Genomic DNA, 27,310 nt, shown 5'->3' on the forward strand with positions numbered 1-27,310 from the left:
ATAGTACCTATGTACCTCCAGCCCTCCTTTCTTCGGAACTCTGATCTTCTGCCACTGCGTCCATTGGTTGATCCTCCCTGGAAGCCAGGGAGCAGGGAGCTAGGTCGATGCCGTGCATCCGTGCCAGGCTCAGGGCCACTGTGGAGGGCGGACAGGGTGGGATTCGGGGGCAAGATGAAGGCATCCTGTGCGTTGTGCACGCTGAAGAAAAGAACGGTAGATGATGAGATCAACGGTCTAACAGATCAAGAAAAAAACTGTTTCAGTTTTATGATATGAAAAATTCATTTTGGTTTTATGGTACAAAACTCATTTTCTAGTCAGGAGGGCACATGTCTGTTTGTTTATTTATCCATTATCTGTTACCAGTATGTTTAGAGCCTTGAAAACAGGCATAATAGAGAATATGAGGAAAATAGTAGTCCTGTCTCTGCCCTTGAAAAAAGAATATCAGCTTTGTTGAGATATAATTTATGTACCATAAAACTCACCCTTTGATTACATAAAATGCAGCGGTTTTTAGTATGTTCTGTGCTGTGCAACCATCACCACTTGCCCCTGCTCTTTTCATGACATAAAAATAAATTCATGGGGACTTCTTTGGTGGGCCAGTGGCTAAGACTCCACATTCCCAATTCCCGGAGGGCCTGGGTTTGAGTCCTCGTCAGGAAACTAGATCCCACATGCCACAACCAAGACCAGTGCCAAGAAAAGAAAACATCAGGAATCATTAAAAGAAGCATACAGCAACAACATTGTTGTTATGTGCGCTCAGTCGTGCCTGACTCTTTGTGACTCCATAGACTGCAACCCACCAGGCTCCTGTCCATGGGATTTTCCATGCAAGCATACTAGAGTGGGTTGCCATTTCCTTCCCCAAGGACAGAGCATTGTATTTAGAAGCAAAGTAATATGGTATAGCCTGAATTCATAAGTGCCAATGACTTGTAGGCAGAATGGAGCTGAGTGGGGTTAATCAGAGAATGCTTCTGAAAATGGACTAGTTTTGAAGGAGGAAATGGAAGAGTAGTACAAAAACTGGTTTCAAGTATTTGCTCTGTTTCTTATAAAATGATTTAACTTCTTGAAAAATCACTTCACCTCTTTGAACACAGTTTACTTGTGAAAAAGTAGGAAATAGAAATTCTTTATAGGCTTAATGTGAGGGTTATAATAACTAACAGTTTAAAGATAAAAAAGAAGTACAGTGCCTGGCATATAATAGGTACTCAATAATGACAGTAATTAATATTAGGGAGATTAAACAGACAGAGAGGAGCAAGCAGAGACATCACTATTTGGAGTGTACATCTTTGGGAGTCTAATCCAATACATTCTTATGTTTTGATTATGTGTTGATTGTCTAGGTATATGATTAGGGAGAACAAGTATTAACTCAAAATAAGTGTATCTCCTTTCTCTTCAGAGACATGAAAAGGAGTAAGCTTCCTTGTAATTACATTCCTGAAGCTAGGCACATGACAAAGCATAGAGTGCCAGTAAATATTTATGGCTGGAGAAATGAATGGATGAATGCAGTAATTTACTAACAATTGCAATAAACTATTCAGAAATAATGATGCCGTTTGAAAATCACTAACTGAGTTATGATTGTTTTATAGATTCAAAGGCAGTCTGTGTTGACAGGACACACAGACATTGTGACTTACGTGAAGTTGCTGGTAAATGATATGGTGGTGGACTCAGTTGGTGGATATCTCTATTGGACCACATTATATTCAGTTGAAAGTACCAGGCTAAATGGAGAAAGTCCACTTGTATTACAGGCACAGCCTTGGTTTTCTGGGAAAAAGGTGAAAGTTAAAAAAATAAGATCTGATATTTAATTATACTAAATAATGCTGTGTATAATTATAATAATACTATTTCCACTTGCTGTGAATACTTCAGGTAGAATTCAAAAGGAAATACTACTATGATAAGATCTTGGTGTAACCAAATTTCTCTAAGTCTTATTTGATTGTTAAAATTGATTAAATAAAATATAATATGGAGATTTTTATATTTTGCTTTATCTTGAATGAACTCACACTTTCAGTTCAGTTCAGTCACTCAGTCATGTCTGACTCTTTGCAACCCCATGAAACTCAGCATGCCAGGCCTCCCTGTCCATCACCAACTCCTGGAGTTTACTCAAACCCATGTCCGTCGAGTCGGTGATGCCATCCAGCCATCTCATCCTCTGTCGTCCCCTTCTCCTCCTGCCCCCAATCCCTCCCAGAATCAGGGTCTTTTCCAATGAGTCAACTCTTCACATGAGGTGGCCAAAGTACTGGAGTTTCAGCTTCAGCATCAGTCCTTCCAATGAATACCCAGGACCAATTTCCCTTAGGATGGACTGTTTGGATCTCCTTGCAGTCCAAGGGACTCTCAAGAGTCTTCTCCAACACCACAGTTCAAAAGCATTAATTTTTCGGTGCTCAGCTTTTTTCACAGTCCAACTCTCACATCCATACATGACCACTGGAAAAACCATAGCCTTGACCAGACGGACCTTTGTTGGCAAAGTCAAGTCTCTGCTTTTTAATATGCTGTCTAGGTTAGTCATAACTTTCCTTCCAAAGAGTAAGCGTCTTTTAATTTCATGGCTGCAGTCACCATCTGCAGTGATTTTGGAGCCCCAAAAAATAAAGTCAGCCACTGTTTCCCCATCTATTTGCCATGAAGTGATGGGACCAGATGCCATGATCTTCGTTTTCTGAATGTTGAGCTTTAAGCCAACTTTTTCACTCTCCTCTTTCACTTTCATCAAGAGGCTTCACTTTCTGCCATAAGGGTGGTGTCATCTGCATATCTGAGGTTATTGATATTTCTCCTGGCAACCTTGATTCCAGCTTGTGCTTCTTCCAGGCCAGCGTTTCCCATGATGTACTCTGCATATAAGTTAAATAAGCAGGGTGACAATATACAGCCTTGATGTTCTCCTTTTGCTATTTGGAACCATGCTGTTGTTCCATGTCCAGTTCTAACTGCTGCTTCCCAACCTGCATACAGGTTTCTCAAGAGGCAGGTCAGGTGATCTGGTATGCCTATCTCTTTCAGAATTTTCCACAGTTTATCCACATAGTCAAAGGCTTTGGCATAGTCAGTAAAGCAGAAATAGATATTTTTCTGGAACTCTTGCTTTTTTGATGATCCAGCAGACGTTGGCAATTTGATGTGTGGTTCCTCTGCCTTTTCTAAAACCAGCTTGAACATCTAGAAGTTCACGGTTCACATATTGCTGAAGCCTGGCTTGGAGAATTTTGGGCATTTCTTTACTAGCGTGTGAGATGAGTGCAATTGTGTGGTAGTTTGAGCATTCTTTGGGATTGCCTTTCTTTGGGATTGGAATGAAAACTGACCTTTTCCAGTCCTGTGGCCACTGCTGAGTTTTCCAAACTTGCTGGCATATTGAGTGCAGCACTTTCACCACATCATCTTTCAGGATTTGAAATAGCTCAACTGGAATTCCATCACCTCCACTAGCTTTGTTCGTAGTGATGCTTCCTAAGGCCTACTTGACTTCACATTCCAGGATGTCTGGCTCTAGGTGAGTGATCACACCATCATGATTATCTGGGTTGTGAAGATCTTTTTTGTACAGTTCTTCTGTGTATTCTTGCCACCTCTTAATATCTTCTGCTTCTGTTAGATCCATACCATTACTGTCCTTTATCGAACTCACCTTTGCATGAAATGTTCCCTTGGTATCTCTAATTTTCTTGAAGAGATCTCTAGTCTTTCCCATTCTATTGTTTTCCTCTATTTCCTTGCACTGATCACTGAGGAAGGCTTTCTTATCTCTCCTTGCTGTTCTTTGGAACTCTGCATTCAAGTGGGTATATTTTTACTTTTCTCCTTTGCTTTTCACTTCTCTTCTTTTCACAGCTGTTTGTAAGGCCTTCTCAGACAGCCATTTTGCTTTTTTGCATGTCACAAAACTTCGTCCATCGTTCTTCAGGCACTCTATCAGATCTAGTCCCTTAAATCTATTTCTCACTTCCACTGTATAGTCATAAGGGATTTGATTTAGGTCATACCTGAAAGGTCTAGTTATTTTCCCTACTTCCTTCAATTTAAGTCTGAATTTGGCAATAAGGAGTCTATGATCTGAGCCACAGTCAGCTCCCAGTCTTGTTTTTGCTGACTGTGTAGAGCTTCTCCATCTTTGGCTGCAGAGAATATAATCAATCTGAAATCTCACACTTTAAAAGCATTTTTATAGTCTTTAGGATTTCTATTGGATATTTTAGAACTTCTTCTTGGGTGATTATTAGGTGTTTTATTATTTTTAGTCAATTTCTGCTACTGACTGCTCCTAGGAAATGCAGCTCCTAGGAAAGTTATTTGACTTTTCTATAACTGTTTCCTTAACTGAAAAATGGGAATATTAACAACTTTCCTCCCTCTTAGGGTTGTTGTGATGATTAAATGAGATAATTCATGGGAAGTAGTGAGAACAATCACTCAATAATTAAGTTATATTTTATAACTCAATCTAAAAAATGCACTAGTATATTAAGAGAAATGATTCTAAGACAAATTTTTTTTTTACTTCCTCAACTTCTAGAAGCAATATCTGTTTTTCATGATCCTGTTTAGCTTCCCTCTAGCTATCCATCTATATTTTGAAAAGTTATTTTTTCTGATGCTCTTAAGAATATCTCTACTGGAGAAATTTTAGAAATTACTGAAAAGTGTGAGGAAGAAATAAATCATTCATACTATTTCTATTTAATATTTCTTAAATTTTTTTATCCCTTTTTGTTGTCAGTAGAGATAAAACATACATAATACAGGTATACCAGATCATTCATAAACAAACAAACAAATTGTTGACTTATTCGATCCTCAATTCTGAAAGATGTGCTGGTTATAATTCCTAAGATTTTCGTATACAGATTATAACACAGGTATTTAAAAGAAATAGAAGTTACACACCATATCCAGAGATTATTCATTTCTGTCAAATAATGAGAAGACCCCTTAATTGTATTTTGGGGCCACTTGAGTCTGAATACAAAGCATATTTTTTATGTTTCAATAAAAAAATGTTAGGGGAAAAACTCCTTTTTGTAAAAGCATATTAAAGATAATAGTATCTCAAGAGTAATTTCCTATTCATCCCCTTGACTTCATCTGTAATCACCCTGCTGTCCTGATCTTGTCCTTTGTGATACATCTACTCAAGATAGCCCTGGAGGGGCCCTTTGGGACTTTTCTACAAATGAGTGAATTTTTAGATGTCTCGGCATGTTTGAGGAAATACATTTTTATTTAAAATCCACTCCAAATTCTCTCACAGGCTGGCTAATGGTGCTTGTGCTTGTGCCAATATGTGTTCTGGTTCCACTGTTTGATGTTTTATTCATCCATCTCTGTTAATGCTAGTGAGTGTTTTGAAGGTAATGTTTTGCACTGAATAAAGCTTTCCCTCTCACTGTCATTCCTTCACATGTTACTTACAAATTTATCATGGAGTCATAAGATACTTTGCAATCAGTAGGTATAATAAAATAGTCATTTATAGAAAAGATGCATTTGTATGATGAAAAGGAAAATGAAATGAGATATTCCTTTAAAGTGAAAAGATGTTGGACTCATAGTATATAGTACATTTTACCACAGGATTAAACGTCAAGGTTTTAATTTAGATCAAAGGGATTATTTCCAAGGGATGGGCTTTATTAGACATAATGATGGTTACCAAAGGTTTATGGAACACCCTCTGACACTGTTTAACCAGGGGCTCCAATGGCTGGAGTGAGGAATGGGGTAATGACCCCTCCCCTGAATTTGACTTATAGCTGGCATAGTCCGTCGTATTTCAGCAAAGGGAGTTGTAGAATCTTCTTTTTTAAGAGATAGAGTAGAGTTAATCTGTAATTTAGAAAACTCTACGGCATCTCATTATAGATAAGAAGCAATATTAACCTGGTTTCACTTTAACTGGAAAAATTATCAATAAATCTCTTTTAGCCTGAAGCAAGGACATAATTCAATTCCCCAAAGGCTGGAAATTGCTAGAATAATTTTCTACCTTTCTGAAAAAGAGTAGGTTGAGTTTTCTTAAAGACAGAAGGCCGTGATTCATATGATGACTGAAGGTTCTGGCAGCCACGAAACTTGAGATTATTTCTTTATAGAAAGTCTTAGGTAACCAAGTACTTTTAGTTCTTGGAGACTTCATTGTATTCTTTTCATATTTTTCACTGGTTGATGCTTTTGTTTATATGCTGTTATATCTTGCTAAAGACATAGTCATCAACTTTATTTTATCTGATGCCTCTTAGCCTCCAGGTCTGCTCTAGAAAGACTCCACTACTCTGAGGTCAGACTCCTAGTAATATCAATACTTATAAAGCCAAAGAAAGCAAAAAAGTTCTCTTGGATTGTAAATTCTGTCTCTTGCACTCTATTTCATAGGAAGACTCAGTCTTTTCCACAGTCTCACCTCATCAACTGGACTTAAAATTAAGACACAAATTGTAACAAGAAGACAAAGAAAGCGTAATAAAAAGTGGTTGTAAGATGTCAGCTGGAAATGGGACTAAAGTTCCATATGTACACGACTCTATCCAATTATATCACATGAAAACCATGTCTGTATTGTATTTTAGAAAATTATCAGAATGTTTTCGGTTGTAATTAACAGATATTAATATAATTTAAAATGGCTTGAATGGTTGGTTCTCAAACTTGGTGACACATTGGAATTATCTGGGAAATTTGAAGACATACTGGAGATGGTACCATCTCCAGAGATCAAAATTTAACAGGATGCCAGACTGGAAATTGAGATATTTAAAGAATCACAGGTCATTCTAATCTGCAGCAGTGTTTGAGAATAACTGATTTAAACAACGCTCAGATTCATTGACTTATGTGGCTGAAGAGTCCAAAGTTGTGCTAGCTTTAGACAAGGCTTGGCACAGTGGTTCAAAGTTTCTTATTCAGAAGGACCTGGAGTGTGTTTGAAACTTTGTATTTGTAACCAGTTCCCAGGTGATGCTGATGCTGGTAGTCCAAAAATCAAACTTTGAGAACCACTGGAGATAAGTATATAGAAGTGAATAATAGATAATTCTTGCCATTTGAGGATTTTTAGGAAACCAGTGCTTATATCCAACTACATAGTAATAAGCATACTCACATGATATTTATATTCAGTGAAAGGTAAAAATCAGTAAGTTTATTATTCCAAAGAGAATGCTAAAGAGAAATCTGTAGCTTAAGTGTGACATAATCACAAAGATTAAATATGTATTTGATTTGTTTTCTTTCCTTATTTTCTGTTTAGGTAATTGCTCTAACTTTAGACCTTGGTAATGGGTTCCTATATTGGTTGGTTCAAGACAGTCAGTGTATTCACCTGTATACAGCTGTTCTTCGGGGTCAGAGGTGAGTAATACTGAAGGCAATTGGTTGAGAAAAAGAAAGTAACTTGCCCCTTAGTTATAAATGACAGTGCTTAAGAATTCATTTATTCTTTCAATAAACATTTACTAATTATCCACTGTGTTTTCAGGCATTGTTCTTGCAAGGAAAGATGTTTGTAAACAACTAATTACTGTAGAATGTGGTGAATATTCTATGGTTTTCCTCTTAGCTCAGTTGGTAAATAATCTACCTGCAATGACGGAGACCTGGGTTCGATTCCTGGGTCAGGAAGATCTCCTGGAGATGGAAATGGCACCCCACTCCAGTATTCTTGCTTGGAGATGCCTATGGGCGAAGGAACCTGGCAGGCTACAGTCTATGGGGTTGCAAGAGTTGGACATGTCTTAGCTGACTAAACCACCGCCATGGTGAATATGGCAATGGGGTATGAAGAGAGTCCAGCAGAGGCACCGAGGAGAATGCCCCTCAAGAGCCTAGGAAATGAGTGGATAGGTTTCTACGCTTCTTAACACAGTCTCCAACTATGATTATAGATAGGCCTATAGTCCTCTTTAGTTGATGTATCTGAATGCTTTGTGTTAGTATTCTTATCTATATACTTGATTATATTTCCTTTTATCACTATAACATATTCTCATTCATCTATGGTAATACTCTTAATCTTAACGACTATTTTGATATTAGGATATTATAGCAGCATTCTTATGCTTAGTTTGTAGGGCACAGCTCTTCATCTCTTTACTTTCAATTTTTGTCTTTATCTTTAAAGTGTGTTCCTTGTAAACAGCATATAAGTTTTTGCTTTTTTATGCAGTCTGACAGTTTCTGCCTTTTAATTGGGCTGTTTGGTTCATTTACATCTAATATAATTATTTATTAATATGTTTGGATGTAAGTCTACCATCTTGGTGTTTGACTTCCATTCGTCTCATCGGCCATTTATTCCTCTATTCTACTTCTATGCATCTTTGACCGTGAATAAAATACTATTTTAGTATCCCATTTTATCTCCTCTCATGACATTTAAATTATGTGTATTTATAATTTTCTTTAGATTGTTTTAGAGAGTAAACTAAGCACTTTTAACAGTAAACATCTTCAAGTTACCATCATCATATTCAAAGTGTTCTTATTTCATAAATGATTTTAAAACTTTATGATGATATGTTTCCAATTACCACCCTCCACTCTTTGTCCTCTCATTGTCGTATATTTTACTTTAACCTATACTATAAAATCCATGTTTATTACTATTTTTAGTTTAAACAGCCAATAGTTTTTAACTTCAAGGAAACAGTTACATATCTCAAATTAAAATAAGGACAAAAAGTCATTAGAGAACAGTAGTCAGAGGGAGAATTTAGAGGTCATATTATTTCATAGATGAGGACATTGAAACATTATACACAATGAGATGTATATAAATTTGCTGACTGTCACACACTAAATTGGAGAGATAGTCAGGAAATGGTTAAAGTAAAGCAAAAGGTCCTGCTCTAGGGCAGAGATTTCTAATGCTGGGTTCTTGGACCCCCTAGGGAGTTCATGGCCAGCTTCAGGAGGTGTGTGAGTGCTTGGAAGCTGAGCATCCATCATTTCAGCAAATTTTCGAAAGAGTCTAATCTTACAAAGGCCAAAAATTCCTGTTCTATGAATACAATTTCAAGATTACTTTTAGATTAAAAAATACTTTTGTTTGGTTTATGGAAAAATTCTTAATCATAGAGAATATGAAAAAGGAATATGCATACATATATAAACATATAATGGAGTATATATGTATGTATATATAAAGGTGTATGTGCATGCATCTTCAGTCACCCAGTTGTGTACAATTCTTTGTGACCCCATGGACTATAGCCCACCAGGCTCCTCTGTCCTGGAATACTCCAGGCAAGAATACTGGAGTGGGTAGCCATTCCCTTCTCCAGGGGATGTTCCCAACCCAGGAATTGAACCCAAGTCTCCTGCATTGCAGGCAGATTTTTGCCATCTGAGCCACCAGGGAAGCCTATATATATACTATATATATATATAAAATATATATAGACCTATAATGCATACCTATAATTCATACAAGCATATACACAGCAATGTGATTAATCATTTATTTAATATCAGCTGTAACATATAGCTCTAGCTAGTTTCCCAACTGTGAACCATAGAAAACTGGCTGTTCCTTTTTCTAGAAGTGTACTGGCAATCTGATTGTCAAAAGAATCTGTCTGTGTGATATAGACAGTGCTCAAAGTGACAGTGTGCTGAAGGGTCATGATTCTCTGTACGTGTCTGCCTATCTCAGAGGACAGTCTAACTGGAGTTGTTTGAGAGTCCTGCTCTCAAGTGTCCAGAAAATCAATGCTGTTGGATTCAGCAGATAAGAGAAGGAAGCTTCTCCTTTAAAAATGCATTTCTTTATTTCAAGGTTAATTTTCCTTGTATGCATGCCCAATGGAGTGCAGCAGATCTTGACAGGGTTATATCAATGACAGGCATTTTGCCCTCCAAGTAAGTCTTGCCTTTTTATCATACCAGAGAAAGAGTGGTAGATAAAGATAGGAACTCCAGAACCATTTTACAGGCAGAAAATTTTCCCTAATATATAACCAAAATTCCTTCTACGGCATTTCAAGCTCCTTACCTCTAGTCTAAATCATCACTGCCCAATGCAAATAATGTGAGCTACATACATATTTGTAAATTTCCTCGTTGCTTCATTTAAAAAAGTAAAAACATAGGTAAATTATTAATGAGCTATTTGCACTCTTTTTTCATATTAATTCTAATTAATAGCCTGGGTGTATTTTACAGACATAGCACATCTCAATTTGCACACTAAATTTTCATAGGAAATATTTGATCTGCAGTTAGATTTTATAAAATTTACAGTTGAAAAGTTGATTTATGTACCCAAGTTTTCCCAAAATACTTGAAAAGTTTTCTAGTAAATCATATATATGATTTATAATGTATAAATAAAATATTAGCTTAAAATTCTAACCTAAATGAACTAAGATTAAATAACATAATGATTCAGTTTCTTAATTTTAGTAGCTAAGGGCTCAACAGGCACCTGTAGCCTACCTTATTGGACAGTGTAGTTCTAGCATACAGTAGAGATGAGACTGGGTTTCCCTAGTGTCTCAGTAGTAAAGAATCCGCCTACCAGTGCAGGAGAAGCAAGATAGATCTCTGGGCCAGAAAGATTGCCTGGAGAAGGAAATGGCAACCCACTCCAGTATTCTTGCCTGGAGAAATCCCATGAACAGAGAAGCCTGGTAGGCTGCAGTCCATGGAGTTGCAAAGAGTCAGACACAGTGACTAAACAACAATAGAGATGAGATTAGCTGTTTGCTGTCTTTTAGCATACACTGAACTTGACAAGAACTCTAAGTGTCTTTTCAAACTGTTCTTCCCTCTGATATGTACAGCCACTCCCTTTGGTTTATTAAATAATGAATCTATTATCAGTATAACATCATATCTGTCTTGGAGGTTGAAAAGGGTGCATCTGTCGTAAAAGTTCAGGCATATTTAGTCATGTCAGAACTGAGTATATTGCTCTAAAGGTATCCACACCCTTCTGTTTTCTCTGAATAAAATGGTCCCCAAACCTGGTTCTCTTGGTTACTTTGTGTTCAGACTGCAAGACTCAGCTTAAACATGGTTTTCTCTGAGAGAAGCTTTCTCTGACCAGATCCTATTAGGTCTCCTTGTTAAGGAGCCCACTCTACCTTTCCATTTACAGTGTCACTCAATGATGTAGTTATTTGCTTCCTACCTGCCTATTTTACTAGGCTGTATATTCTAGGAGGGCAGGGATTGTGTTTGTCTTATTTATCACTGTATTCCCAGTGGCCACCACAGAACTAGGCACCAACATTCACTTAATAAATAAGTAAACCTCTAGTAGAGTAACCTCAGCTGACCTCTATACGTATCACATGCTTCATGGAAGGATTTACCTTTTAGTGATTTTTTTGTTGTTATTGAGCTTTGATTTAAATCCAGCTCTACTGGTTGCTGGGGACTGAAGGGTTTGAGGTACTGACTTGCTGCAAGTGAGGAAGTTGTGCTGAAATTGTGATGAACACCGGATGTCAAGAATTTTTGGATTGGCCCAGGAGATACTTACAGAAGAGAAGTCTTCAGCTGGGAATGAGGGGCAGTTCCAGCCAATGACTAAGGGATTTCCACTCTCAGCCTGCAGGGAAGTCTCTGTCCTGGAGACTGTTTTGGGAATGCTGAACAAGCCGCCTGTGAACAAGGCTAACAGGAACATATCTGTGGGATCTAGGCTGCAGCATCCCTGGGCATGGTCCAGAAGGGCTGGCTGTCTCAGGTCAAGTGCATCCTGCTTGGTGAGCTTCTTTCCATATGGAATTTGGTTTTATATATCTCACCAAGAGATATACTGGAAAGGTCTCCTGAGAAGTGGAAACAAGAAAGTGTAAAATTAGAAAAGGTGAAAATCCAAAAGGCAAGCCAGGGGCTGTCTTCACATCTGAGTAGGTATGAATAAAGAATCTTTTACAAGAAAAAGGACTATGGGAATAGTACAAGTGAATGTTGTTTTTCTTTATAAGGCTCACAACTCCCAGGTCCTCTGAGGTAATTTCGGTTTTCTCAAGGAGGTATTAATGAAACTCTCAAAACAAAACTTTTATTTATTTTGATTTTAAGTGCCATATTTTTCTAAAAAGGGGAATGTCAACACTTTAAAAGATATAGAGAGATCATTTTTTTAAAGTGAAATGACTCCTCCAAAAGGCTGAGAATCATTGAGATAGTTATTATTGAGTACTAGAAAATCCAGGTAATTTTAGAAACAACCAAGCAGATTTTTAAAGTAAAAATCATGATAAAATTTCTTGTCATCGAGAAAAAACTTTAAAAGCAATTTTAAATGACATCCTGTTTATTTGAATTCCCTGGTCTGAAACAGCATTTGGACTAAACTGTGGAAATTGGTAAGTATCAATGAAGCAACCGACTGTTGGAAATAGTATAAAGCGAAGGATCAGACAGCTTAGAATAAAGATTGGTGAGTAAATAGTACGACTAAACAAGAAGAAGAGGAAGGCAGTGAGGAGAAACCAATCAGTGGGTTGTGCCTACGATGTGAGGTTATTACGAAAAATTACGAGGATTTATTAAGATCTGTGTAACTTCGTAAGAAAAGCCCTGGAAAATCTACTTGAGGAATACTTCCTGAAAAAAATGCAAAAAGTCAACTTTACAGAGACTTAAGAATAACGAGAATTATTGTCCCAAAGTTTGTTCTCTTCGTTTTCAAACACACGAAACACACATTCTCACCTCTTGAATTCTCTCCTTGAACGCACCACCCCTTACCCCACTCCAGACACACATGCTAATTGGCGTCCTGTTTCAGCAGTGCCGGGGACGCCACCATCACAGAATTCGCAGCCTGGAGCACCTCCGACATTTCTCAGAACGCACTGATGTTCTACAGTGGTCGGCTTTTCTGGATCAACGGCTTTCGGATTATCACAGCTCAGGAAATCAGTCAGAGGACCAGCGTCTCCATTTTGGAACCAGCCAAATTTAATCAGTTCACAATTGTTCAGACATCCCTCAAGCCTCTGCCAGGTAGGATATTGTATTCCTGCTTACCCTCTCTTCTCCATACTTTCTGTTAAATAAATTATAAGGTTGGTTTTTTTTTCCTTTAAAATTATGTTTTAAGAGGGAAAAAAGGCTTTAGTAGTTTCTGTGCTTGCAATCCTTTTAACTCTTAACCCAAATTTACAGCCTGAAACAGTCAGAAAAAGATGATTTTCAGGATATATTAAAGGAAAGAAAAATTTTATTTTGGTTCTAATTATCAGTGGTTTCTATTAATATTCCACGTGTCCATGATAATTGATAATCCCCATTTTTTTCTCTCTCTATTCTTTCTTTCCTCCCATAGGGAACTTCTCCTTTACCCCTAAGGTTATCCCAGATGCCATTCCAGAGTCTTCGTTTATGATTGAAGGAAATGCTTCGAGATTTCATATCCTCTGGAATGCTCCCCCAGCAGTGGATTGGGGCATCATTTTCTACAGTGTGGAATTTAGTGCTCATTCTAAGGTATGGCATTGGTTCTAGTAACTTCTAGTTTTCAAGAGGACTGTACCATCTGCATCAGGCCTGCCTGTACTGATTTGCACTTAATCGTTACTTAACTGAATCCATCTCCCTCACTGTTCCTGTAGCATTTGGTTATAAAGATTATTCCCGAGAATTCTGTTTTACAGCTAGTCTCTGATTGCTTTATGGTTAGTGTTAACCATTCGTGTGTTACATACACTAGTGTTGTGGAACAACATGGAACTTAGCAACATTAGCATTTCCAAAATTGCAAGGCTAACTTTCATGTGGACTAAAGTTTAAAGATTGTAATTTGGAAAAAAATGTTATGATTCTCTCCCTAAGAAAATAATGTTTTGTGCTTACATTTTAGTTCCTGGCTAGTGAACAACAGTCTAAACCTGTATTTACTGTGGAAGGGCTGGAGCCCTATGCCTTATTTAATCTTTCTGTCACTCCTTATACCTACTGGGGAAAGGGTCCCAAAACATCTCTATCACTCCGAACTCCCGAATCAGGTACAACGGTTAAAATCTCTTTATAAAAAAGGCAAAATCTTGCTTTCCGTGATCTAGAATGGATAATTAATCATTTTTGACAATCATTTTTAGTTTTGTGTAGATGTATTTAGATTCAATACTCTTTCAGTGACTTTTTGGGTATTAGAATAGCAAAATAAATCTGCATAATTAACTTCAAAATAATATTTCAGATTTCTTAAAGACTGTTTCACTTGACTGTGATGATGTATGTATCAAATGCATAAATATGTTTCAGGTTATTTGTGAAATGCTTCCTAAGGACAAAGGGGATTTAAGAAGGTAAAAATTTCCTGGAAGGCAGGTTTACCCTGGTGTTCTTATAGATGGTAACTCAGAATCTTCTGTAGGTGAATAACTGATGTCTAAACTTTTTAAAAAGTGTTTTTCTTTGGAATATATTTTTAAAAGGGAAATTAGCCACATCTTTACATGTGAATATCACTTTAAAAGTGTACAGAGTACATTTATATGTATCATTTCTTTATTAAACATTTATTACATCCCTATCATGTGTCAGAAACATTATTGTATCATTTTATTTGATCCTTATACAGCTCTGCAGTAGGTAGAACAGGTGTTATTATCTCCGTTACGCAAAGAGATAACAATCACTTAGCAGGTTATTACGTTATGTTAAGCCTAGGAGTTGCCCCATGTAAGATAGTTAAGTGGCGGGGCTGGGGCTTACTCTGGACTTTTCACTCTGGTTTCTTCAAATCTCCATTCAGTCAGTTTTGTAAACATTGGCAAATGATCATATCACGTTAATTTAATTTATATAAACTTCCCAGCATGGGACCTGGCAGATAGTAAGAGCACAATAAACATAGAAACCCATTTGCCATTGCATTTTTTAAAAACTGTTAAGACTTTATCAGCAGTATTTATTCAGGAGTCTCATAACAGGAACATAGTGGAACCTGGGCAGGTTCTGGAGCAGTTAGCATTTGGATTCAGGTGTGCACTCTTTGAGATTGCCTTGGGGATGTTAGCTTTGGTAGAATTCTTCTGTGGAATGGACTTGACTGCATCCATCATGGGATGCACTGGGAACAAGGGATCATCAGTACTCGGCAATAAGGAAGAATGATACGATTTGGCACTTGCCTCTGGGAAATTTATAATATAGTTGGAAATCATTCAAATTGACAAATATTTATTAAGCACTTACTGTGTGCCAGTCCTCTGCTATATTTGGGGGGATTTAATAAGGATTAAGAAAGGATGCTTTCTCTCTTTCTCTGATGAAGCTCGTAAAACAGTTATGAGTTCTGGGGATCAATGTATATCATGGTAACTGTAGTCAACAATACTGTATTATATACCTGAAAGTTGCTAAGAGAGTAGATAGTAAATGTTATCACCACATCAAACAATTATAATTATGTAAGTTGATGTGTTAATTGACCTTAATCATGTTGCAATATATATGTGTGCATCACACCATCACATTGTACACCTTAAACCTAAACAACGTTATATGTCTATTGAAAGTATTAGTCACTCATTTGTATACAACTCTTTGCAACCCCATGGACTGTAGCCTGCCAGGCTCTTCTGTCCATGCAATTCTCCAGGCAAGAATACTGCAGCGGGTTGCCATTCCCTTCTCCAGGGAATATTCCTGACTCAGGGATCTCTGTATTGCAGGACTCAGCACTCTGTATCTGGGTCTCCTGCATTGCAGGCGATTCTTTACCGTCTGAGCCACCAAGGAAGCCCATATATCAATTATATCTTAATAAAGCTGGGGGGAAAATTAAAAAAAAATGCAGAGAGATAAGCACGGATATTGCTAATAATAATAGAAATGAGACAGTGACAGTTGACTAGCAATAGCGTAGAGTGAATAAACAAGCCATGAAAGCTTCACCTCTATCAAGTGAAGCATTCTTAGGAGAGGGCCATGCTTGTGGACTGGTGTGACCAGGGAAGGCCTTCCTTCGGGGAGTGGAAACTTTAGCTGGGCTCTAAGGGATGAAGGAAGAAGAGGTTTATCCCATGTAGGTACAATGTAAAAAGGCCTGGGGATTGGATAATGATGTGAATGCTGAACATTGAGGAGCAATGGGGTTGGAATGAGAGACTGGGAAAAGACCTTGTGGGGGAATCCTGAGAAAGAAGAAGAATGTCTTGGATGGCACAACTTGGAAAACAGGCAGAAGAATTCCTCTTGATTGACATACACACAAAGAGAGAAATTAATTAAAGGACTGTGAGAGGCTCAATTGCTTGGTTTGGCCCTAGAATAGATGGCAACAGTCAAGCCATAGTCTCAGAGAGGGTTCAAGATGAGATGACCTGGACCCTGGATGTGCTTTATTTTACACCCTGAACTGACTAAAATCTAGATAGAGATAGTGTCTTCCTTCCAATGGTGACTGCCATTTCCACCTCCAGAATGGGAGTAAATACTGTATTTTATAAGGAGAACTAGCCAGCTTCCATGTCTACAGACACAGACTAGAAAGATGAGCCTCAGTGGTAGGAAGCAGGATTTGGGTTGGAGAAAAGGAAGACTAGCAGAAATATCAGGATAGGTTCCTGAAGAAATCTATGGCATATTCTCTCCAGAAGATCTTTAAGGACAAGATAGATACACCTTAACTGTCTGGAATGAGAAATAATTATTACCATGTTGCTCTGTACCCTCATCGTGAGTGATAGAAGTCGAACTTATATTCTTTTCTGCCCTGTGTCTCTGCTTTTCAGTTCCATCAGCACCAGAGAATCCCAGAATATTTATATTACCAAGTGAAAAACACTGTAATAAGAATGAAGTTGTGGTGGAATTTAGGTGGAATAAGCCTCAGCATGAAAACGGCGTGTTAACAAGATTTGAAATTTTCTACCAAATATCCAACCAAAACGACACAAACAAAACATTTGAAGACTGGATTGCTGTCAACGTCACTCCCTCAGTGATGTCTTTTCAGCTGGAGGTCATGAGTCCCGGGTACAGCGTGGCCTTCCAGGTACGGGAGTGAAAATGGGGATACGGGGGTCTCAATGTAAACAGAGAGTGGATTAAAGGACTAGGTTAAGAAGTCGGCTCTGTTAATAATTTGATGTATGCTGTAATCACAGAGGTCGAGTGGAAGCAAATATGTAGCAGAGAGAGGGGACAGCTAGGATTAAGGACTTTCTTGCTTCCAGATTCAGAATAAATCATTATTTTTGGCTCCATCACTAAAGGCCATGTATCACGGTAGGTGCTTTTATGTTGATTATCTCATTTGATCTTCACATTGTCTGTGAAGAAAAAGCCATGTCCCTGGGTGCATCAGGGAGTTACAAAAGCTGTGTGGTTGGGAAGAAGTGTGCTGTTTGGTCTGGCTTCTAGAATCCTTTCCATCATATCACATCAGTTGCTGGGAGGCATCCAACAAGTGGGGACGCTCTTACTTCCAGTTACGGAAGGAAATAGAAGCTGAGGGTCTGGGTAGTTGGCATCTCACATTTTTCGCCTGGCTGCTGAGAGAGAAGAAAGTGAAAGAGAGTATGAGTCCAAAGGAAAAAGCTACTGCCACCTGTTTTGGCATTTTTAATTTAATATGACAAAGCTTTCCCTATGGTAGATGGCTTGATGATTTCTACATCCTCATTATATATCAGGTTAGTGACAAGGTTGTGCATATTTAGAGTTATTTTCCATCCTTTTTGGGAAATGTAAGATTTTGGGGAGAGTTTTAGAGATTTGTGGTTTCCAGAAGATCTATTTTATTTTTGCAAAATTTTAATTCAATGATTATTTTTATAATATATTAAGTTCAGTTCAGTTCAGTTCAGTTCGGTCGCTCAGTCATGTCTGACTCTTTGCGACCCCAAGAATCACAGCACGCCAGGCCTCCCTGTCCATCACCAACTCCCGGAGATTACTCAAACTCATGCCCATCGAGTCGGTGATGCCATCCAGCCATCTCATCCTCTGTCGTCCCCTTCTCCTCCCGCCCCCATCCCTTCCAGCATCAGGGTCTTTTCCAATGAGTCAACTCTTCGCATGAGGTGGCCAAAGTATTGTTAACATATATTAATAAAAATTATACATAAAAGTGAAAGGTAATACACATTCCTATCTGTTAAGAATTGTGTGCGTTCCAGTTAAACAAATACTCTGGCTAAGTGTGTTTGCCTCTATGGTTTGTTGGTGCTGTTTAGTCTCACACTTGTGTCCGACCCTTGCATCCCTGTGAACTGTAGCCCACCAGGCTTCTCTGTCCATGGGATATCCCAGGAAGAATATTTGAGTAGGTTGCCATTTCCTCCTCCAGGGGCTCTTCCCATGTCTCCTGCCTTGGCAGGCATATTCTTTACCGCTGAGCCTGTATGGTTATTATAGTGGTTCAAATCTCAGTCAGGACAGAACTTTGCAAAGTGACATACATACATAGGCATGAGTTTTACTTGAATAGTCCAGTGCAGAAGTAAAGACTGCTTGATATATATAAAATATACACACATATATATATGTACCATGTTACACACACACATACACACACACACCATAGACAGATAGTGATAAATAGAATACAGTAGAATAGATTCAGTAGAAGTATAATAAAAATGAACCAATGTTTTGTTGATTGAGAGAACACTTGAGGATCTATCTTTCAAGGTCATCATTATGGACAACAATTTTCTTGTAGGCTATAGTACACAGGCAAGGTTTTGAAGTGGAAATAATTATTATGTAATAAAAGACATCTAATAAAAATTGTTAAAAAATGTTGCTGTTGGAATGCAACGTGGCACAGTGGGAAGAAAAGCATACAGACCTCAGAAGACTTAGTTCTTATGCCAGTTCCTACATGTGTCATTGTGGCTGGGTTACCTACCCTAATGATGATCTTTGCCCAGTTTCTACTCTCAGTAGTTGTGAGGATCAAAAGAAATAATATATGTAAAAGTGGTTTGAAACACACAATTCATTTTCAAATATAAGGGTTAATTACTATTTTCTTTTTATAAATCTCCTTTTTAAAAAGTATAGTAAATTTAGTTATTTGAAACTTCATGTTGATTTCACGATAAGTAATTTACCATAATCTGTATAGTTTTGTTTCTGTTAAATATTCCACGTAACTTAATTTTGGAAATAGCTAAAGACCTTTTTTAAGAACTTTAGATCTTTTGCAATAGGGATTTGCGCCATTACTTTGTACTTTTCTGGACAATAAAAACCTTACCAACAGTAGGTTAGGACAATATTTTCCCTTATAATTTATTGCTGTATACTTAGATGTGACTAACTAAACTATTCATAATGTATCTTATAACTCTGAAATGAACCACTCAATAATTTATCAGTCTTAGAACTTAATTATTGTCACTCAGGACACTTCTGAAGGCACTTCTTTATATCCTTTTCTTTCTTTAGGTTCGAGTCTTCACATCCAAAGGACCTGGACCATTTTCTGACATAGTAAAGTCCAAAACATCAGGTATTTATCATCTGGAACCTGTGCAAGTGTTAATAACAATTAGTTATTTAATTATAAAATATCAATATTATATGTTTATATAATATTAATATATTAATTTTATATAATATAAATTTGATTTAATTATCAAATATTAATAACAATTAGTGGTTTCATTATCAGGAGCTTCCCTGATAGCTCAGTTGGTAAAGAATCTGCCTGCAATGCAGGAGACCCTGGTTCAATACCTGGGTTGGGATGATCCCCTGGAGAAGAGAAAGGCTACCCACTCCAATATTCTGGCCTGGAGAATTCCATGGACAGTCCATGGGGTCAAAAAGAGTTGGGCACAACTGAGCAACTTGCACTTTACTCTCTCTCTAGTGATTTAAAAACATTTTGACTGTTAGTATTCTCAGAAATACCCAAGTACTATCTCTGAGCTGAAACTAAAGCCAAATAAAGTAATCATCTTTTATCATCACCAAACCTGCTTGTATAAATCTAGGCTTAGAGTGCCTGGGCAGTCTCCATCGAGATGGGTTGTAAGTGTAGTTCATGAGCCCAGAGACTCATTGATTTCAAAATGGTCTGATATTGAATCAAGGGGTTTTGCTAAAGTTCTTTTTCTCATACATATTATCTACTTGTTTTGTTTTTAGAAATTAACCCATTTCCATACCTCATAACTCTTGTTGACAACAAGATAACTTTATTAGATATGGATCAAAATCAGGTCGCATGGGCATTTTCAGCAGAAGGTGATGTTGGTGCCATGGGCTACACAGCTGATGATGCAGTGGGGTACTATGCTCAGGGAGACTCCCTCTTCCTCCTCAAAATGGACAACCGGTCCAGCACTAAGGTATTTTGCTATGTAATTCCTTTGAACGAAAGTGGAGTATTTGCCTATCACACAAACCTGTGATTAAAATGATTGGCCAGTGGTTGAGACATTAAGATTAGAATGGCTGAAAAAGACAGGTGTTGTTTAACTATTTAGTTACAAATGAATTCAGGTTAGATTTGGGGTAAATGTGATTCACGCTTAATTTAGCAAACAATGGGTTTAAGGCACTGTGTTACCTGCGATAGAGGTAAAAAAAAAAAAGTCACTGTCTTTGAACAAATCCAGTCTAGTGTTAGTCTAAGATGATGAAGACAGTGTTGCTTAGTGGTTAAGAGGGTGAGCTTTGAAATCTGACAAGCTAGAGTTTAATTCTGAGTCTGTTACATGCTAGATCTGTGATCATCAGCAATTTCTTTAACCACTGTGGTTGCATAGTCCCTCATCCTAGAGAGAAGATTAATGAGCTAAGCCTTGGCAGGCACTTAGTACAATGCCTGGCATGTGGTAAGCATTCACTGAATTTAGCTAGTGGAGGGGATAGGCGGAAGACTGTAAGTGCTGTGCTGAGGGCAGGATGCAGTGGGACTGCAGAGAACGGATACTTAACCCAGGGTGGAATGGTGGCGGTAGTGGTAGCGTGGAAAGACATCTTGCGTACAAAGACGATGAACCAGGTGAAAATGGGGCATGGCTGAGCAATCAGCAAAGTCTGGGAAACCAGAGAGTCACAGCCTGTTTGGGGAGCTGTAACTAGAACAAGGTCTTCCCTGATGTCTCAGCAGTAAAGAATCCGCCTGCAATGCAGGAAACATGGGTTTGATCCCTGGGTTGGGAAGATCCCCTGGAGAAGGGAATGGCTACCCACTCCAGTACTCTTGCCTGGAGAATTCCATGGACAGAGGAGCCTCAAGGGGTACAGTCCATGGGGTGGCAAAAGACTTGAACATGATTTGGTGACTACACAACAAGTAGAAGGGACTTGGAATGGAGATGGAGGTGAGGGCACAGGAAAGTCAGGTGTTAAAGCCAGAGAGGTGGGCAGGGACCTGAATATAATGTGCTAAGGAGTTGAGTGTCAATTTTAAAGCCAGCATTAAGCCATTCAAAACATTTAGTGCATCATTAACGCAATCAACCAGTGTTTCAGGAAGACCTCTCTGTCACCTGTCTGAATACCCTTAGAGAAAGTTAAGTCGGAGGCAGTCAGGAGGCTATCACAGAAATCCAGACAGGAAATTTTAAGCAGGAAACGAGAGACAGTGAGTGAGAGAAGAGAGGATAAACTTGGGAGATACTACCCATAATTCACTATGGGTAGTAATGGGAGGAAGAAGTCAAGGGTGAATGACTATTGTCAAGATTGTTCCTCAGGTGAGTGCTGGAAATCCATAGTAATATAAAATGCAGGAGAAAAGGAGAATTGGGGGTGGAGGGATGCGTTCTGTTTTCTGGGATATTTTCAGTGGGTAGTTTGATATTTGAATCAGTAACTCAATGAGCCACCTTGCCTGAAGATGTAGATTTGTAGCACTGGTCTATGGATTACAGTTGAAGTCATGGTGATTGAAATTAACCACGTGTGAAAAGAGGTCCAGTGTCACAACGGTACACAGTCCAGAGTTACCAAGTTTCAATGTTACAAAAGAGAAGTGCAGTTAATAAGTAATACGAGTGTTTAAAAAAAAGTCATCAGATTTGAGGAAAGTGACCACTATCTTCTTGATTGTGCTTTCCACCTGTTGTTAAGATTTTCAGAGATGCACTGGTTTTTGATATCACAATTATTACAATTGACTGGATTTCAAGGCACCTCTACTTTGTGCTGAAAGAGTCACAAAACAGAATGCAAATATTTGATATGGATCTTGAAAGCAAGGTGAAATATCCCAGGAAGCTGAAAGCTTGCAACAGAAATTCAACAATAACTTCTTTTTCTGTGTATCCTTTTTTAAGGTATGTGAAGTGTATCTGTTTCTATTGTGATGAAATAGACATAAACATATTTAATGTGATATCTTTGGTTTAATATCAGAGTCAGTGATGGGACACTAAGATGCTTAATGTTCTTGATGTTAACTTACAGTAAGTAATTCTATATATGAATAATGAGCCCATAACCACCACTATATAAAATTAATCCATACTGAGAACTCCTTTAACCTAAAGTTAGATTAGTTACCAGCAGGAAACTGAAGTGTATTTTTAATCCAGTGAATTTAATAAACACCCCCAGTTGGTAAGGACAGGAAGGGGATTGAGACAGCGGCAGGAAATGAGCAGGAGATAGGCAGTTTGTTTTGCACAGTAAATGATATTCTGGGTTCACTTGTCTTTAATTAATGTCTTCATTAGATGAATTTTAAGACCTCCATTCAGCAACTGAAGGGCAGTTTTTCAGGTTGCTTATGTTTGTGCCATTAGCATGGTTATAATCTATCTTGAAACTAGATTGGTAACTAGTGTTAAGAAGTGGAAACCAAATTAAGAAGAGAGGAATGGAGATGGTGTTGATGGAAAGTATGCAAATGTATTTCATATTTAGAGCCTTTAATGAGCCATTTAATACAACACCTAAGATCATTAAGGCTTCCCTGGTGGCTCAGATGCTAAAGAATTCACCTGCAATTCAGGAGACACAAGTTCGATCCCTGGGTTGGGATCCCCTGGACAAGGGAATGGCTATTCACTGCAGTATTGTTGCCTGGAGAATTCCATGGATAGAGGAGCCTGATCGGCTACAGTCCATGGGGCCACAAAGAGCCGGACACAAATGAGTGACTAAACACACTTACAAGGTCATTATAATCAAAGGCTTTTGTTGTAAACACATTTATGGAGAAATTGTTGGCAAACGCTACATACTAGACTTCATGTGACCTTTTCCATCAGAAGGTTTTTGAGCACTGAGACATGTTCTCTCTAAAGGTGGCATTTGTTCCCACAGTCATCAGAAACGATGTCTCTTCATTAAAAAGTGAAATGTGTGATGGTAGGTTTAACTGATTAAACTGGAGGATGTTTTTTTTCCCCAATAGTCGCCTATATTGGACAGAAGTTTTTGGTTCTGGATCTCAGATGTTCTACTACAGTATTATCAACCAGACTGTGCATGGAATTCTACAAGCCCCAGTCACAAACCTTCCAAACGGGAGCCAGTGTTCTTGCAATGTGACTGAATCTGAGTTGAGTGGAGCAATGACTATTGACACCTCTGACCTAAAGAAACCACAGATATACTTTGTCAAAGGTCAAGAGATCTGGGCCACAGATCTAGAAGCATGTCAGTGTCGGCAAATTATCCTCCTGCCTGCTCTTCTTGGTAAGACACATGTGTGTATGTAGATCTTCACTGGCGATGGGAGACCTTCCTGTCCCATTAAAAAGGGGTTACAGGCAACATATACTCAAATGAATATATATGCATATACATATATATACATACACACATATAATATACATATATGGTATTTGCTCCAGACCATGCCAAATGTTTTTGTAGAATTTAAGCTGTATTCAGGCAAATTGTACATAGGCATTCACATAATTTTCTGGATCTATTAGGGAGCTTTTTTCTTGTCATTTTACAGTTAACAGAAGTATTAATACAACTTATTGAGCTTAATTACATATTCTAGACAGGTTACTAAATGCATTATTGCATTTTATCTTCAAAATACCTCAGTGAAGTAGATATTAATATTTGCGTTTTACAGATAAGGAGACTGAGGCCGAGAAAGGTAAGGTCACATGTCTGTAAGGCCACAATTAATACAGAAGCTGTTTTGAAACTGGGCCTAATTACGGCATCCCTGATCTTCCTACCAGTACTTCACTCCTGTGCTGATCTCATTGCCTTCACATTTAGTGTGACTTGGTCAATATTTGACAGGTCTATTTGTTGAAATTCACAAGCTTATAGAGGAAATATTTTAAAGTCATTTGGTAGTCTCCTAATTAGAAGTACCTGTAAAGTTTAAAAAACACCCTAAACATCCCCATATATTCTTAAAGCTCTAGTCCTCACCATCCAGTATAGTAATCACTCATCACATGTGGTGATTTAAGTTTAAATTAATTAAAATTAAATTAAATTCTAAATTTAATTCCTCAGCCACACTAGTCACATTTTAAATGCTCAAAACGCATTAAGTGGCTAAGGTTACTGTACTGGGCATCATAGATATAGAATATTTCCATCATCAAAAGTGCTGTTGGGCATTTTGAAACTGTAAATTGTGTGTGTGTGTGTGGTATAACTGAATGTATGGTTTTGTTGACTTGTCACCCAGAGCATTCTAGAAATAATTCCAATGTACTTTCAGTGGGCTTCAGATTAGAGATAATGTTTTGAACTTCTCTTACTAGGAGCATAACTTGCCTCTGTTGAATCTGTGACAAAGACTCACAGATACACTCATAAAGACTCCTTGGTCAAACTTTAATGCCTTGTTTTTGGTCCGCGCCTCGTGACCTGCTGGATCTTACTTCCTGTATCCAGCCAGTGCCTCACACCATAGGAGCATGGAGTGCAGAGTCTTAACCACTGGACTGCCAGGGAAGTCCCTAATTAACCTTTAGTTACACTCTTCTGAGGAGTGTAACTAAACTAGGCCTCACATTTGACTTTGCATGTCCATCCTTGCTGAGTCCAGTTTTATCAAGAATCTTGCCAGATCAATTTAGAGAGAATCCCGCCTGCTCAGTATCTGACCAAGTTCTTTATCCCCCTTTCTTGATGTTCTTGGCTCGCTGTTAGCAAAAATCCAGTTGGACCAGCTTAGCAGGAATCCCCCGGCCCTTGATTCTCCTCTCCTCCTTGGCAACAGCCCTGCTGTCCTGGTTGTATCTGAGTTGTCCACGTCTCCCTCCCCTATTGCAGTATTACAACAGCCTTGATTAACGTCTTCCCAACCATTTAAACAAGTGTCAGAATAACTCTCCTTAACATCTGATACACAGGACTATCTAATGGGCCCTTATCTTGTAGAACTAGTCAGTCTTTCAGGAAGCCACAATTGAAATCCGTAATCCCCAAATTAGAAAATGAGAATAACTTTAGAGATCTTTTAGCTGATGTAATATTGGAAGAAATCTTCTTTACAAAAACAGCACTGCTTGAGCTCTTGTTTGTGAAACATTTACTACCTTATAAAGAAGTCTAACTTTTGTGCAATTCTAGATATTATATATTTTTCTTATGTTTAAAGTTTTCTCCCATTTCTCTATTCATTGGCTTGAATTCTGATCTTTAAATTTACAAAGTATAAATCAGTCACTTTCCACATGATAGCCACTTAATTGTAGAAACAGCTGCACTTCCTTTAGAGGAAAAAATTTAAGTATCTATAAGTTCTCCTTAGGCGATGTGGCTTCTAGATCTTTCTTTGTCCTCTCCACCCTCCTGAGATTTAACTCTAGCTGCTTAATCCTCTTAAATGGTGCCCCATAATAACTCACTGTACTTTGAATATGTTCTGGTCAGTGCAGAGGACCTCTGACTACTCAGGTCTTCTTTTACTGCAGCTGAAAGTGACATCAGGCCTTTGAGCTGCCTGCCATTTGAAGAACCCATGGTCTTCTTTATGTTAATGATTATAAAGCCAGATTTCTTTCCTAATTTACAGACTTGATTTTAACCTTGAATTTAGGATGTTATATTTGTTATTAAATTAAATGCTATTGAGTTTCCATCCATTTCATGATTCTGCTGTGATATTTTTGAATGGTAAGCCAAAGACTGACTGCACTAGTGACATTAGAAGTCATATGTATTGTCTGCAAATTTGATAAATAAGTTTGCTCTGCATTCATTCTAAATCATGGATAAAAATACTGAGCGAGGTACTGAGCCCTGAGCCTCATCTCTTACCTCCCTTCATTTGGTGTTGTTTCATATGAAATCACACAGCTAAGTTTTGAATCCTGGTTCTGCACTTTGTGGCTTTGAGGGGATTATTTCACCCCTCTAAGCCTCAGTTTCCTATTACAAAATTAGACTAATAATAATAGTATTTGCTTTGATATGACTTGATATGGCAAGTTGGCTTGATATGGCAGTTAAATGAAAATACCTATAAAATACTTAGGCTAAAAATTCAAAATAAAATTATTCTTTTGTACTGAAATAATAGATTCGAAATTGATCGGAAAAAAAGATTTCACATATTGCTTAGAGCAGAAAATGTCAGCTACGTATTTTGTTCTTTATGTTCTTTCTTTCATTTATGATTTTTATCAGCAGGAAAAATGCTTGTTAGCTTGACTGTGGATGGAGAATTTCTTTATTGGATCTCCAAAGTAGAGGACAGCACACAGATTTATCAAGCAAAGAAAAGCAATGGGGCCATCCTCTCCCAGGGGGAAGCCCCAAGGAGTAAGCATATTTTGGTTTACAGTTCAGTTCTACAGCCTTTTCCAGGTAGGAAAATCACATTTTTTGTAAGCTTGTTCTCCCAGTTTCGGATCAGGAAAATCTCATAATGTCTCCTCCTCCAGGGCAGTCCTTCCAAGTCTTCACTGTGCTCTCAGCATTGCTCCAAATGCTCAGGGTTTGGTGCACGCTGTAATTGCTATTTGCCCTGGGTCACAATTTATCTCTATGTGTACTCGTGGCTTGGGCTGTGGTAGGCCACTTTAGATGTGGGAAATCCTTGTCCTGTCAATCTGTCTGTTCTCTTTCCCTTCTCAGTCACATAGCTTCCCTTCTTTTTGTCTTGTGTTTCCCCTGATGGTATTTTAGACTTCCCAGTGGTATCAAAAAGCTTTGCATTTAATTTCAGATCTTTTTCATTATAGTATTATATATGTCAACTATTTAACGTGTGTACATGTGCACTATTTTTATTGTTTCTATTTTGTTTATTTCATGTGTCATCCATGAAGTTTTCTAGTGTTGTGCTCCTAAATCTATTTTCCCCACAAACCTTCTGGATTTTGTTTAATGCAATGCCTTTTAGGAATGTATGTATCAAGACTTCCCTGGTAGCTCAGGCAGGAGC

General features: G+C 38.0%; 1 protein-coding gene across 1 annotated transcript in view; it reads left to right on the forward strand.

Annotated features, from left to right (window-relative positions):
* Nucleotides 1-27,310, forward strand: part of ROS1 (ROS proto-oncogene 1, receptor tyrosine kinase) — a 113,805-nt gene that overhangs the window by 39,325 nt on the left and 47,170 nt on the right. Inside the window, exons 17-27 of the mRNA XM_070449921.1 lie at nt 1,623-1,814; nt 7,304-7,404; nt 12,800-13,017; nt 13,340-13,500; nt 13,874-14,018; nt 16,755-17,017; nt 19,420-19,483; nt 20,125-20,327; nt 22,060-22,265; nt 23,348-23,631; nt 26,551-26,730. Of these exons, the coding sequence (XP_070306022.1) occupies nt 1,623-1,814; nt 7,304-7,404; nt 12,800-13,017; nt 13,340-13,500; nt 13,874-14,018; nt 16,755-17,017; nt 19,420-19,483; nt 20,125-20,327; nt 22,060-22,265; nt 23,348-23,631; nt 26,551-26,730 (2,017 nt within the window). The remainder of the gene's footprint in view (nt 1-1,622; nt 1,815-7,303; nt 7,405-12,799; nt 13,018-13,339; nt 13,501-13,873; nt 14,019-16,754; nt 17,018-19,419; nt 19,484-20,124; nt 20,328-22,059; nt 22,266-23,347; nt 23,632-26,550; nt 26,731-27,310) is intronic.

This window comes from Odocoileus virginianus, chromosome 19, assembly GCF_023699985.2.
Source record: "Odocoileus virginianus isolate 20LAN1187 ecotype Illinois chromosome 19, Ovbor_1.2, whole genome shotgun sequence".
In the NCBI taxonomy this organism is placed as follows: domain Eukaryota; kingdom Metazoa; phylum Chordata; class Mammalia; order Artiodactyla; family Cervidae; genus Odocoileus; species Odocoileus virginianus.